Source organism: Eschscholzia californica, unplaced genomic scaffold (assembly GCF_041429995.1).
Source record: "Eschscholzia californica isolate CP2 unplaced genomic scaffold, dmEscCali1.0.p SCAF_99, whole genome shotgun sequence".
Lineage (NCBI taxonomy): Eukaryota > Viridiplantae > Streptophyta > Magnoliopsida > Ranunculales > Papaveraceae > Eschscholzia > Eschscholzia californica.
In genome coordinates this window covers 33582-47236 of record NW_028238526.1, presented here as the reverse complement: position 1 = coordinate 47236, position 13655 = coordinate 33582, and the positions used below count along the sequence as shown (strand labels likewise).

Sequence of the window (13655 nt, the reverse complement as noted above, 5' to 3'; positions counted from 1 at the left end):
CAAATATTATATAAGGTTTAAAAATAATTTGCAAAATACCAACTATTTTTTTGGTTAGAATAGTACAACAAATAGCTTAAGACCACACTTCGAATGCAAAACTAAAAAAAATTGAAATTATATTCGTCTCATATATCAAGTCAAGTCTCAATTGAGATCCTCAAATTTATGTGTCATGACAATTTTTGTATAGATATGAGGACTTGATTTCTGTTACTAGTATACATTTTTAAAAACAATTTGCACAATTAGAAATATGAGTACAGTCTTTTTGAGGTATCTCTATTTAACCACCGCCACGTCATCTTAGAGATCTAAATTGAGTTTTATGGAGAGAATTTTTAAGAGAAAAAAATCTAAAAATCCTCCTGGTGTTCAGTATTGAGTTTTTGCATGGGAGATGCTCTAGATGTGACTAGGCCGTTCACTAGGGTAAACTTTGTTCCTTCCAAGTTAGATTTAGATTCAAAAGAACTACCTTAACCAATAGTTTTGTTCCAACAAAAGAAAATGCAATCCATCTTTATCTTCAACCTGGTATAAAATTTATAAATTTGAGAAAACCCCATACTTTTAACCCCCTCTCTTCCCTCTCTCTCTCTCTCTCTCTCTCTCTCTCTCTCTCTCTCTCTCTCATCAACTACTTCTTTACTTGATTAAGCACTAAAACCAATCCATATTTACCCCAAACTTAAAAAGGACTCTATATACACAATGTAGCTGATAAAAAACAAGTTCTGTTAACCCTTTTCTAGTTAAGTTGAATTGTTCAAGCAAATTCCTGTATGCCATTTCTATGGCGTCGGCACCGTTGCAGCAGACTCGTCTTGTCGCAAATATGCGTCGGAAGAAAGTGTGTTTACTTTTGTTGCTGTAAAGTCATATTAGATTAAATAGTATCATCTCATCTTTTCGCTTTTGTTTCGCTTGTTCGTATGGATGGTGTTGTTGCTGTTTGTATTCCACCACCAAGTGCAACTGCAGCAGATTCCACATGAGTTAAGAGATACTCATAGATCTTCTTCCTTAACCTATCAGCTGTGTCTGCCGATATTCGTGGACCTTCGAAACCTTCTTTACCTAACCCGATTTCATCTAACCAATCATTTACGCTCTTGAGTTGAGTCAGCATTCCGGCTATTTGTCCATTATCTGACAATGATGAAGCATCCAAGTCAGCATTCAAGAATCTCTCGACGAATCCTAAGAACCACTCTTGAGACTCAACTTGCAACATTTGGGCCAAATCAACAGCCTCATCAAGACCATTCCCTCTAATCCATTCGGGTGGAGGTGGTGCCACCGGCTTTTGACGGACCGGGAGCCCGTCGACAGATTTACGTGGTGTTCCCGGTGCACTCAACTTAGAGATATTGGATGAACGAGTAGTTTTAGTTTGTGGTTGTGTTTTTGTTGTCATGTTTTTAGTCGAGTTCTCAAGGACTAGTATCTGTTGAGTGCTTGGGGGCGTCCGCTGATTTAGGGTGGGAGTGGAAGCTGAGGAGGAGACGGAGCTTGATTGTTTATTGTACACTGAGAAGGATGATACGTCGGTGGCTAATGCAGCTTGAACCCATGAAGCTGCCTGTTTACGTCTTTCCAGTGAGAGTTTCTGTACTTCTTTCGAAATATCATTTTCAGAATCTGGTGATGATCCTACTGGAACAATTTTTGATAGAGAATCTGCAACTAAACGAGCTTTGTTCAGATTTGTATGAAGACTCAAGAACTGCTCCACTACAGGCTGTGGGTTGTCCTCCTTGGCAGACGAATTTAGTTCTGCATAGATACTGTAAAAGACAAGGCTTCAATCAGAATTCTTATGTCATATGAAGATCAGAAACAAAAGGAGTTGTCTCGTTAGAAATAATGCAGAAAGATTATATTGGACGAGGTCCCCTAGACCATCTCAATCCACAATTTTCTCCAGGACTTGAACAATATTTGTTTCATTTACTTTGTCATCACTCGTACTTGAGTATCCTCGGATAAGATCCTAGATTTTTTTTAATCACACTGATTTTACGCTCCACTTTCATCCTTTCAGCTACAAATGTAGTACATGTTACTACGCCTAGCCGCCTAGGCACAGTTTATTATATTATGAGATCAATAGGCGAGGTTAAACTAGAAGGCAAACCCTTTTAAAGAGATCAACAAAAGAAGCTTTCGGATATAAATCATATATTGCATAGAAGTGAACTGTTAATACAAAATTTCATATTTGGATTCTTATTTCTGTAATCATTTAGATTTTGATTTCTACTATCACCGAAAACTAATAAGGATAGGGTTATTTTCCTACAGATCCGGATGTTGCCCCTCTCCACTACATGATCAGTTATGAAGTTAAGATGCTAGTCAAAAACATTGTGAGAATATTTACTTAATTTTCTAGTTGATCTATTGCAAATCATTATCGATTCTGAATTAAGTGAGGCTGTATAAATACCATTCCAAAAATTCTTCTACAAGGGCAAGGACAATATTGGTAGTAAGTGTCAAATTAGGTGAGTGAAAAACCAGGATGTACATATACTTTAACCTAAAGTAATCTTTCATGGTCCTAACAAGATTTTGTGCAATTAAGTTCACAGAAATATTCACTCCATGAAAGTGATTGGGTATCTAACTAGACTATCCAAATGATCGAAATGAGTACTTGATATGGCAAACTCAAGAAAAAGTATTCATGTCATATAGCCATATAGGTTATCATAAATATAGAAATACTTAGTATCGTAGATTTGAAGATGCACAAGCCACAAAGTTAAGACATTGTCCGATGCCTATACGAGATAAACTTGTATTTAATCTTCTGAATTTGATTGGAAATTACCTCAAGCATCGAATTAGACTCTCTGCAGCAGAAGCTTCTTGCATAGCCTCAATAGCAGCTTGTTCGGCAGCATCTCTCTGCTTCAATACTTCCTATTTTAAACGGACCCAGGATAGGTTTTAGATAAATCAGATAGGTCCAGGATAACCCAAATACATTCACAAACATAGTTCTCGAAAATTCTATGCATCTTATTCTCTAGCAAACCGATACATCGTATACTAAAATTGTGAAAAGAAAAATATGATGAAGGCTAAGATTGTCGTACATTTTCATTTGTGCCATAAAACATGTGCACACTGCGTGTTGGTTCTGTTTGTTGTGCAAAAATAACATCCCCACTCGCGTATTTAGTGATAAGTATTCCCTTGCGAAACATAAAGTGATGGTTTTTCGTGATATTTTAGATTTTCTATGAAGAAAGGTTTTGTTCTTCTTCAAAAATCAAACACTGAACATATTATGCATTTTCTTTTTGTACTTATCTTATTAACTTATGAAGCTAATAAAACACAGCAAGTAGCCTTTTATGCAGTCCTATTTTAGTTTACTTTTATATTTACACATAAAATACGTTTATTATGTTACATTTTATCGCATATACTAATTGCCCTTGTCCAAAATTTCAGAACCACCAGTGGAAATTGTTTATTTGTATACCTTTCCAAGCTTTGCTAGAGATGAAGGCAAGGAAGCCCACGAAACAGTTCCATCAGTCAATCTTCTATTACTGCTAGGAATAACCTTGACCAAGTTTCCAGCCAGTCCATTGGTAGCAACTTCTGATGTTTTCTTTCCGATAGAAGAACGCTGCTTCTTTGCCTTATCAGAATCATCGATAGATCCATTTGAGATAACTTTCTTAGCAGGTGTGTGGACCTTATCGTCTTTAGTTGACGGCTTGTCATTTGTTGACGGTTTTCTCTTTGAAACCTGCAAATGTTTGAGACATTTTATATATAGGATAATTAAAGAACCTATATCAAGGTGCTACAGGTGAGTTCATATTAAATTTCAGATAAATATATAAAACTAATTGAGAAAAGTGAGCCATTAAGCACATCCAGAGTCCTACTCCTATGGTCTAGTTTGAAGTGTAAACTGAGAATAATTGCCAAAGACCCAATTTCTTGTTTGTCATTGTTAATAAGATACGCCAATATTTTCTCAACCTAACATTTTGGTGGTCTCTTTATAAAAAGACATGTCACTAATTTTTTAGGCTAGCCTCGAAGCAAACATGCTTGGACTACTGACTATGTGCACACCCTACATACTATGTGAAAACTTGTGCAGAGCTTACTCTTGCAAACCTTAATAGACAGTTGAAGTCTAAAAAAAATTGATGTATCCTTTTTGAAAAAGAAAATTTCGCCTAAGAATCTAACATTGAGCACATAAAGTGGGAGGAAGATAGTGAAGATCATTTAAATCGAGGGGAAATTGAAGATGACAAATCAAACTAGTCTACACCTTCTCTAAATCTAAGGGTTGGGACATCCAAAACATAGAGAAGAGAAGTTAGACCTAGAATTCAATCGTAAAAAAGAGAAGGTACTTTATTAGATCAAGAATGCAAATGTACACGAAAAAATAAGAAACAAAACTAATAAAACTCACAGAACTACTTCGAACTTCAGATTTCATGTCAGTTTTGACTCCCCTTGAGCTAGAATTCTCCCTACCCTTTACCTCTACACCTCCTTCCCAGCTTCTTCTCAAAGCCTTCGGCCCCAAATCAATCCCATGAATAAAATTCCCTATAGGGTTTCCTACTGACAACTTCTTCCCTGCTGTTGTCACCTTAAGAACAGCAGCTGCTTTCTCCATCAACCCCACACTTGTAGATTTCTCAGACCCTTTCTTCGAATGTTGCTTCACCCCATTAGAGAACTTTTCGAAAGTACTAGGCAATGAATAGCAACTAGTTGGAGATGAAGGGAATCTTGAGTTTGAAGATTTTGGTCTCCCTGGTGATTCTTTCTTATCGATCAAATTTAAGGAATGTTTCGTTAAAGACTTCGATCTATCGAGAAGTTCTCTCTTCTTATCAGTTTCATCAGGTGTAGACATGCCATTCAGTTTAATCGGCTTGACTTTTTCTCTCTCGGTTGTCGAATTATTGTTCGATGGCCTTGAAGGTGTTTTAGTTTTCTCTATTGGGTTCGGTCCGGAAGAACTAAAGCAAAGAGAATGTGTGGCAACTAAATCTTCTGGTGTGCCAATACATGGATGACGACCCGGGACAGGTCTTACCCCTTGAAGGATTGGAACAGGGGAAGCAGCTTCTAGCCTTTCGACATGAATAAACTGACCCAATTGAAGTTTGTCACTGAGAATTAAGTCATCGTGTTCATCGGGTAGAGCTACATACGTTGAATGAGATGAATCCGATACCTTTAAATAGAATCCTTGGTTGGTAAATAAGTCTGCTCCAGCAAGTGCTGGGACAATGCCAACAACCTGAAGCAACGAAGAACGATGTTCACCTGCAACCTTTACATCAGTGTTCATATGCTGTAGGAGTTTCAAAAGAACACCCGGAACCAAACTCGCCATTAATTCGATCTTCAAAAAGCATTCCTCTTCAAACCCAGATTAAGAAAACCAACCTAATCCACACAATTCAGTTTGCATAAGATATCAGATGACGAAAGGAAAGTAACTACCAATTCTAGGTTTAATGAATGGTATCTTGAGAACCCACTATGAGATCAAGAAATCTGAAGAAAGTAAAAATTCTCAAAACCCAGATAAAAAATTCCAAAATAACAGGAGTTAATAACTCTTAAATCCCAGATCTGATAACTCTGATAGCAATCTATCTCTATGCAGAATAGATGATGAAAGTTTCAGCTTTTTGGGGAGGTAAATTTGATGGATCACCAACCACCAACCTCATTAATGTTTTATATGTACTACTGATACTGAAAACTCACAAAAATATATTTCATGTGTTGAGACATTTAATCAATTACAACTAAAATAAATAGTCTATTCACCAACCCTAAATAAGAAAACAACTTCATTCATTAACCAACAAAAAAAAATGAAAACAACAAAATACCTCTCTGATTTAAACAACCCATGTGGCCAAACTCAAAATAGAAATCAAACATCTATTTGAAACAAATGTGGAGATCTTTGATAACTCACAAACTCAGTATGATTATTTTCTATGATAAGACTTGAAGAAGTTCAAGGGAAGAACATTTTTTTTCAGGGGTGTTTTGATGGATTACAACTAGAGTATAGGAAGCATATAAAAATGCAATAATAAGTGAAACCCAAATATGAAATAACCCAAGTTTAGTAGGTTATAGGGTAAGAACCTGAAGATGGAGATATCTCTGATTCAGTATTGAAGTTGCTAAGGAGCTTGCAAAGTATAGAGAGAGAGAGAGAGAGATGAAGCAAATGATGAATCTTATTGCTTGATTCAAGCAAAATAAAGCTGTAAAATAGAATCTGACACACACCCACAATAAACCTAATCTGACACTTATTTTTTGGCAATTTAAAACTTGGGTTTGATTGGATTTGGATCAAAAGTAGAAATAAAAATTTGGGTTTGAATAGGAAATGCAAATCAAACCCATATGAGAGAGAAATCAGTAGAAGAACTAGTTATAAAGAGAGAGAGAAATGAACTCTTTACAGAGAATTAGTTCTTGTCTTGAAGCTTTATTTTTTGGTATTTTACTTGGTTTTAGATTTTTTAATTATTGTTATACTGAATTATTTAATATGCATGTAAATGGGGGCATGTGAACGGTTAGCAGTTGTCGGCTACCTAAAGTGTGTCAGATTCCGGTGAGGGAAGTAACACCGGAGTCAGTTTCCGTCAAGATTCTGCTTAGTTGACCAGTCTTTATTGACTCGTTCTCCAAAACCTGACAATTTACCCAATGGGAACCCTGTGGCTGTGGCTGGACTTTCCCACATTCCGAACCACATGTGGATATAGGGGGGTATATGAAAAGGAAAGGCGAATGTTGTAGAGAGAGCAGAAAAGTTTCCGGGAAAGACGGTGGAAAACCCAAAAAACTAAAACCAAACACACCTCATAAGTCGCGTGGATAAAGTCGACAGTCTGATGTCACCGGCGGCGGCCGACTACTTCATCATCTTTCTCTCTCTCTCTCTCTTCACCCTCTATTCTCTCTTTCGTCTCTCTCTTATCTCTTATCTTTTTCTCTCTTTCTTCTATCTCCGGCGAAGGGGAGCAGCCCCTTCGCCAGAGCAAACCAGATGAGTACATCTGGTTTGAAGATCAAACCAGATCTACTCGTCTGGTTTGGTTTCCAGACGAATCTGGAAACTTCCGGCGAAGGGGCTTCGCCGGAGATGAAGAGGACAGAAAAAAAAATTGTCGTCGGAAATGGTGGCAATAGGTGAAAGAGAGAAGAAGATGAAAAGTATTAGGTTTTGGTTGTTTGGGAGAAACAAAAAATTGTAATTTTTTTTTTCTACCCAAAACATCACACCCCGAAAAATTTCTTTATTTCCCCGTAACACCCGCCAAAGGAAAATGATGTAACCACTCAATTTGTAGGCAGATTTTGGTCCCAATTATAAATTTACATTAAGATTGATTCTTGAACTTCATTTTGATTTGTGTTGTGTATCATGAGAAAATCTGGTATGTTCTATCACTACTCATATAAAAAATGATATTTCGTTCCGCTTTCAGTATAATTTTAGGTTGATAGCCATACCAAAAGGGTGAAGATTTGAGTGGAGAAACTCAATTTGTTTCCCTCTGTTCCTCACCCTTCCCTACCCGACTATTGATCTAAAGTTATAGCAGGCAGTCATGTCGACTACTAGTGTTGTACATGTACAAACATCAAATAATGTCTAACAACTTACACAACGAACGGACTACTTTTACGGACTTTGGCGGCGAGTAGTAGATATGCCTATCCATTGTTACATTAAAATAGTTCCAATCTATTTTTTCATAATGAGGGGTGTAATTTCGTTCATATTGTACTAATTCCGTAATTTAATGTAGTTGAGAGTGACTCCTAGAAAGTAAGCAAATTTGTGGCCGGACTGAGCTATTTAATTGAAATGAAGTAGTAATTCATACACAATTTTTTGTATCCATAATGTGCCTGCCTTCTAAAGTTAGTTCTAACATCACACCAATGGATAATTTAATAAAAGATAAACAATTTAAATGTTGACATGTTATATTTAGAAATAAAATTTAGGATGGCTTGCGCTTAATGGGAGATAATGGAAGATGCTAGGCGCAGAGCCGTCCTGGGCATTTGTAAATTTACATGCTTACACTCCTCGTATGGAGCAGGGTTAGCAGGTCGGGTTTAAGCCTGCTCCAGCCATCCAACTCACAACCTAATGTGAAAATGTAAGTTGACTAGCTAGTCCAAAGTTGCCGAGGTTGTACACTAAGAATTTTCCATGTTTAAATGGTAAATACCAATGTTCATTTCAATATATTGTTAAGGGTGTCTTAGACTAACTTCACCTCAGATGCGAATGCTAATCAAAGAAACTTCTGAGAATAGTCCTCCTCATACGAATGGCATCGCATAATAATAAAAAAAACAGATCATATACAGAATATATCTATTTATTGTTTATTGATTTTGAGTCAAATGTCCAAAATATTCTTTCAACAAAAAAAAAAACTTAAATATGTAAATCTCAACGGGCAATTTCTTATGTAATCTTTCCTGAAAGTTCCTTCGCGTCGCGTTTGGTTAGGATTAGTCTCCACAATTTTCTCCACTTTTAACTCTCCACAATTTCCTCCAATATCTAAAATTAAGGTTTTATTTTAAGAGACTACCAAATCCAAAAAATCTGTCTTTATTAGAGTCTGTAATTTACTTAGCTTAAGCACTCACGTACTAAAGTTTAAAACCCCCACATTTCGTATATTAATATTTAATTCCCAGATGAAATCGGAGTAATTTGTTATTTGTATCTCAATTAACTTGCCTTCTACCAATTGTCAATGAATAATGAGAGAAAACACCTCTCTAGTCTCTATTCATTTCATCTTTAAAAGCCGTAATTAGTTTTATCTTGAGCACATTTCAACCATTTTATGGAGATTTAAACTGCAAGAATCATCGACTCTAACAACAATTGCATTAGCTACTTGCGTAGAATAAATTCACCGTGAACCAACAGAGTTAATGAATTATCTCTTGTATTTACAACCTTGTCAACCTTTATCATGGACATATACATCTTTCCTTTAATTAATGTGGGGTTGAAACTTGGAAGTGTCCATGAACTACATCTTTCATAAATTTAGTCTACTAACATGACAGTGACCCGACATCTTGTTACTAAGCTATATGAAAGTTATGAGCTAAAGCTTAACTTTTAAGGGGATATGCCACCATTTGAATGTGTTTAATAGCCATTAGTTTGTAACTTTGTATTCAATTTATAGGTTTTTTTATGTCTTATTTATCTGTAAATACTGCCATAGATTTTTGGAATTTATGTCAACACCTTGGAACCACTTGGGCTACCAACTGTTGACGTTGTTTATTAGTTCTGCTCCTTAACAAACTGAGATGGTTAATAAAATATGAAGATGTAGTTCGCTATATATCTAAATACGAAGATGTAGTTGGATATGTACTTGTTTTGCTTTATTTGTTGGCAAATAATGATAATTTGTCTACATATATGATAAAAAGTCCCATATGTGAAAATATTAACAAATCACCAAAGGAGAACAAAAATCCAATCATTTAACAAACAAAATGGAAAAGTCTTATCTGGTAGAGACTATGTTGAACTAAAAAGTGAACAAGTGGTTAGCATTATAGAGGAATGTGAAGGGGAGAGCACATGGAGCATGTGTTTATATGGACACCCACCATTTGCTATTATTGTGTACTACTCTTGATCTTATTGTTAACCTAGAAGAAAGACAAGAAAACCTTTTCTTTCCAATGGATTGCTTTTGAACCACCTATTTTACCTTCCTATTATAGCGTCCCTTTGGCAATATTGAATATTCTTTTACTCAAAAGTTTTATATGTGTGCAACTTAAACTTTCGTTTGAGGAATCAATTTCTGAACTGAAAGACATATCTTAATATGCTGCCTAACACTTCCACCCAAACAACTTTAAGTTGGTCAATAGTCTTTAATCATCTACCAAAAGAGCTTCTCCAATATATACATGATAAATCGTATTTTTAAAAGTATGCATTAAACACGTAAAGAAATACCTTCAGTTATTACTTCCCTGTTTTTAGAAAGTACGGAGCTGATAGGGTGACTCCCCATTACATTCCATAGTGTACTACCTCTAATAGAACAAGGAGTATTTTAATCTTTTCACAATCTGAAAACATTGTAAAGAGACTAAAATACACTTCGTCTTATTAGCCACCTCAACAATGACGTAAGCCAGGGAGTACACGAAGAAGTACCCCAATCATTTTTTGTAGAAATTATACTTGAAAAAAATGAAGTGTTAACAGTGTTAAAGGCGCATCTTTCTCTGACATTTTCTTCCTAGAATTTTGGTAGGAGGAGGGGCCTTTCTGTCGCTGACTGAGCCCATAAAATGATGAAGCCCATTCCATTTCAAGTAAAAGCCCATCAAGGGCTTCTTCTTCTTCATCCTCAACCTTAATAGTAATACTAGGGTTTTGCTTTGAGGATTTTGCAGTTCAGGTGGAAGAACAGAACCATTATTCATCCTCTCCGATCAAATCCTCGCCGCAAGACTCTCTCTCTCTACGTAGACTTTTATAATTTAAGCGGGAAATGTTCCACTAGGCATTTCTACTTTATTTTTTTCATTTCGTCACTACTATTCTAGGGATTAGGGTTTAAAGCTCTCAATTTATTTACGATCATTGTTGTCTTGTAAGAACCATTCCTCAGAAACAGTTGCTTCTGGGCGCCGTCTAACTCGGTTGGCTCAGATTCTTTTTTTTCTCTAACCCTTTCGACCAACACAAAAACCCAAGTTAGGGTTTTCTTTTCTCTCTTGTTCGAGATCAACAACAGCACCAAGGGAGAGTGAAGTCTTCCACCTCCACTCGATTCTCTCTCTCTCTCTCTCTCTAGAGTCTAGATCTTCTGACGAGCAGCCCTAACGCTGGTGAACTTCTTCTTCCCTCTCTTCACTCGATTTTCTCTCTTTAGATTGTTATTTTTTCCAGCATAGATCTTGGTACAGTTTTCCTGAGTAATGGAACCAGCTACTGAAACTGAAAGAGCTTCTTTTTGGCTATTTGGTCTATTGAAAATCAATTATGAAATATTTGAATTATTTCCAGTAAAATGATAATCCCCTTTTGTTTGATTAAGTGATTTTGCATATTAACCCAATTTATTGTCCCTGGGAATACTATGAGTGAACTAAAAATTGGGATTTCTTTCTTCAAGTTATTGAGATCAATGATTTAGAAAGATTGGTTACTATCATTATTAGGGTTCCGTTTGTAGATTGCCTATTTGGATGGGGAGAATAATGTTAAACTTGAATTACTTAGACGATTAGTGTTTTATCTTTATAACTTCTTCATTATGATTGTTTATACTTTATAGTGTGTTTTCCTTGTTTAGTCGATGTTATTTTTTTTCTCGTAGTTGCAGTGTTTAATTGATTGATTTTGGATATAGTTACTACTTTTTTCTTTGGTGGGTTCTCTGTTGGAGTTGCATTTTTTGATTGACAAATGTTGAACCCTGTCGAATAACATATTAACGACTACTTTTCTATTTCACATCTCTCGAGTTTCGAAAGAAGCATTCTAATTATGTTCTTGTTAGGATGGATAAGGCTTAGTAACAAAATGGTGGTGTTTAGTAGGTCTTGATTGAGTCTGGTGCCAATGGCTTTCGTGTAAACCCATTGATGGTTATTCTACACATGCATATTTAGGCTGATCTTCCCTCCTTGCAAATTATACCCAAAATATTTTACTTCAGAAATTAGAAACACAAACACTTTGATGTGTTGCAAGTTTTAAAGAAACAGATTATCTCATGTAATATAATTTGTATGCTGTCTTCCTTTTTCTGTAATACTTGCAAAGCAATATAATTGTTGTGAACATCTAGAGATTGCCGATCAACTGTTTTCTTTTCTAGATATTTGGTTATCAAGTTCTTATTTCTTCAACATATTCATCATCCTCTAGTCCTCCCTTGAATGAAGTTCTGTTGTCCATAAAAGCATATTTAACATCCCCCTGATATAGGCAAAAAGAAGATCAAGCAAAAACTTGCAGTAAAATAGTCACCGTGTTAGCCGGGAGTGTGCTTCGGTGGGCTTGATGTATTTGTTATAACATGAATCTCTTGTAGCTACTCCAAACCAAGCAATGACTTTCTTTTCTTTTGTTGGTCAGTGCAGGCGGTAGGGAAGAATGAATGCTTTTAAGGCTTTCAAAGCGTCTGTTCCGATTGCATGGAGTCCAAATCTATATATAACGCTGGTGAGGGGAATACCAGGGACGAGGAGGCTTCACAGGCGGACACTCGAGGCACTGCGCTTACGTAAATGCAACCGAACTGTTATGCGGTGGAACACACCTACTGTCAGAGGAATGCTTCAGCAGGTTCATATAGTCGACCTTATGTTCTTGTTTCTTTTATGTATCGAGTTTATACAGTGTTTAAATAACAACAATCAATGTTCGAAAATACGGTTTTAAGCCTCGCGGCGGTGGGCTCTCAAAAAGCGAAGGGGTGCCTCGAAGCGTATGCCTCGATGCGTAAAATACGTAGTTTTATATATATATAGAAAAATAATTTCAAAGAGTGTAAAAACATAACATGACATAGTTTTACTACCAATTTACCATGATATAAAGTCTCAATTCGGTTGGGTTACGCATAGTTTTACTACCAATTTACCATGATATAAAGATACAAGTGTAAGAGCAAGAAATTGATGGCCAAAGCTTGCGACTCGATTCGGTTGGGTTACGCATCGAAGCGAAGCGCGCCTCGATGCGTCCGCTTCAATCGCTTTTTCAAACATTGACAACAATCACAACGGAAATCATGGTTGTTTTCATCAATGATGGTCCTCCATCATTTCCTTCTATACTATTATTGTTGAGAAAATCATTTTGTTCCACGTGGTAATTATATCACTATAACACCCATTTTTTCTATTATAATTGATTTAAACTATCAAATAACTATTTTATTTTTAATAAGATAATAAGAAGACGGACAGTTGGGTTGATTGTTTTGTTTACCGTTTTTTTGCGTTGTAATCGTTTTGCCCTCTTTCCTCTACACGTTGTTTGGGTTAAAACACTATTAGAACGACATCCTTTTTCCTGTTGCAAAGGGCATGGCGTGTTAAACAACTATGTGACACTGTTACTTATACCTTAGTTTTATCTCATGATTTTGTTATCACTAATTCATTTCTTTCTTCCAAATGTAAAGGTTAAGAGGCTGATTGTGGTTGAGACAGAAGAGATGTTCAAGGCTCGCAAGCAAAACCAAGCCAATCATCGGGAGCTACGACCCCCCATTGTAGTAAGCCATCACCACCCTCTTCCTGCAAGTGAATCTTCTCAGTAATATTACAAAGAGTCGTAGCAGGTCCATTTCCTGTTTGGGCATTTACCGAGTCAGGTCCTTGTTGAGGTGTTAATGTCTCGAAAAACAGGTGAACTGAAATATATTTTGATCATCGTCTCAGGTTTCCTGTATAATCTTTTTGTTGACAGAACATAAACAATATTTTCCCTTAGTCAATCGAATAAGGACAAGTATTTGGGTAGCTTCTTCTTAAATCTTTATGGATATGTTGTTTTTCTCAGTCAATTCGATTAT

At 36.2% G+C, this 13655-nt stretch overlaps 2 protein-coding genes across 3 annotated transcripts; one reads left to right on the top strand and one right to left on the bottom strand.

The window, feature by feature from the left end:
- Nucleotides 1-656: 656 nt before the first annotated feature.
- Nucleotides 657-6780, bottom strand: LOC147529511 (protein CORTICAL MICROTUBULE DISORDERING 2-like). 2 transcript variants are annotated; one of them, XM_086651456.1, is made up of 5 exons: nt 6172-6780; nt 4460-5451; nt 3500-3772; nt 2840-2931; nt 657-1790 (listed from the first exon to the last, which is right to left on the bottom strand). In XM_086651456.1, the coding sequence occupies exons 2-5, from the start codon at nt 5396-5398 to the stop codon at nt 905-907; spliced, it is 2190 nt and encodes a 729-aa protein (XP_086507582.1). In that variant the 5' UTR covers nt 5399-5451; nt 6172-6780; the 3' UTR covers nt 657-904. The 2 variants fall into 2 exon arrangements, with proteins under 2 accessions (XP_086507582.1, XP_086507583.1); XM_086651457.1 differs by having other exon boundaries at nt 5907-6565.
- A 5446-nt stretch (nt 6781-12226) lies between these two features.
- LOC147529510 (ribosomal protein L30 family protein) lies at nt 12227-13602 on the top strand. Its single transcript, XM_086651465.1, has 2 exons — nt 12227-12418; nt 13263-13602. Exons 1-2 carry the CDS (start codon nt 12227-12229, stop codon nt 13398-13400), a joined length of 330 nt encoding a protein of 109 aa, XP_086507591.1. The 3' UTR covers nt 13401-13602.
- The last annotated feature ends 53 nt before the right edge of the window (nt 13603-13655 follow it).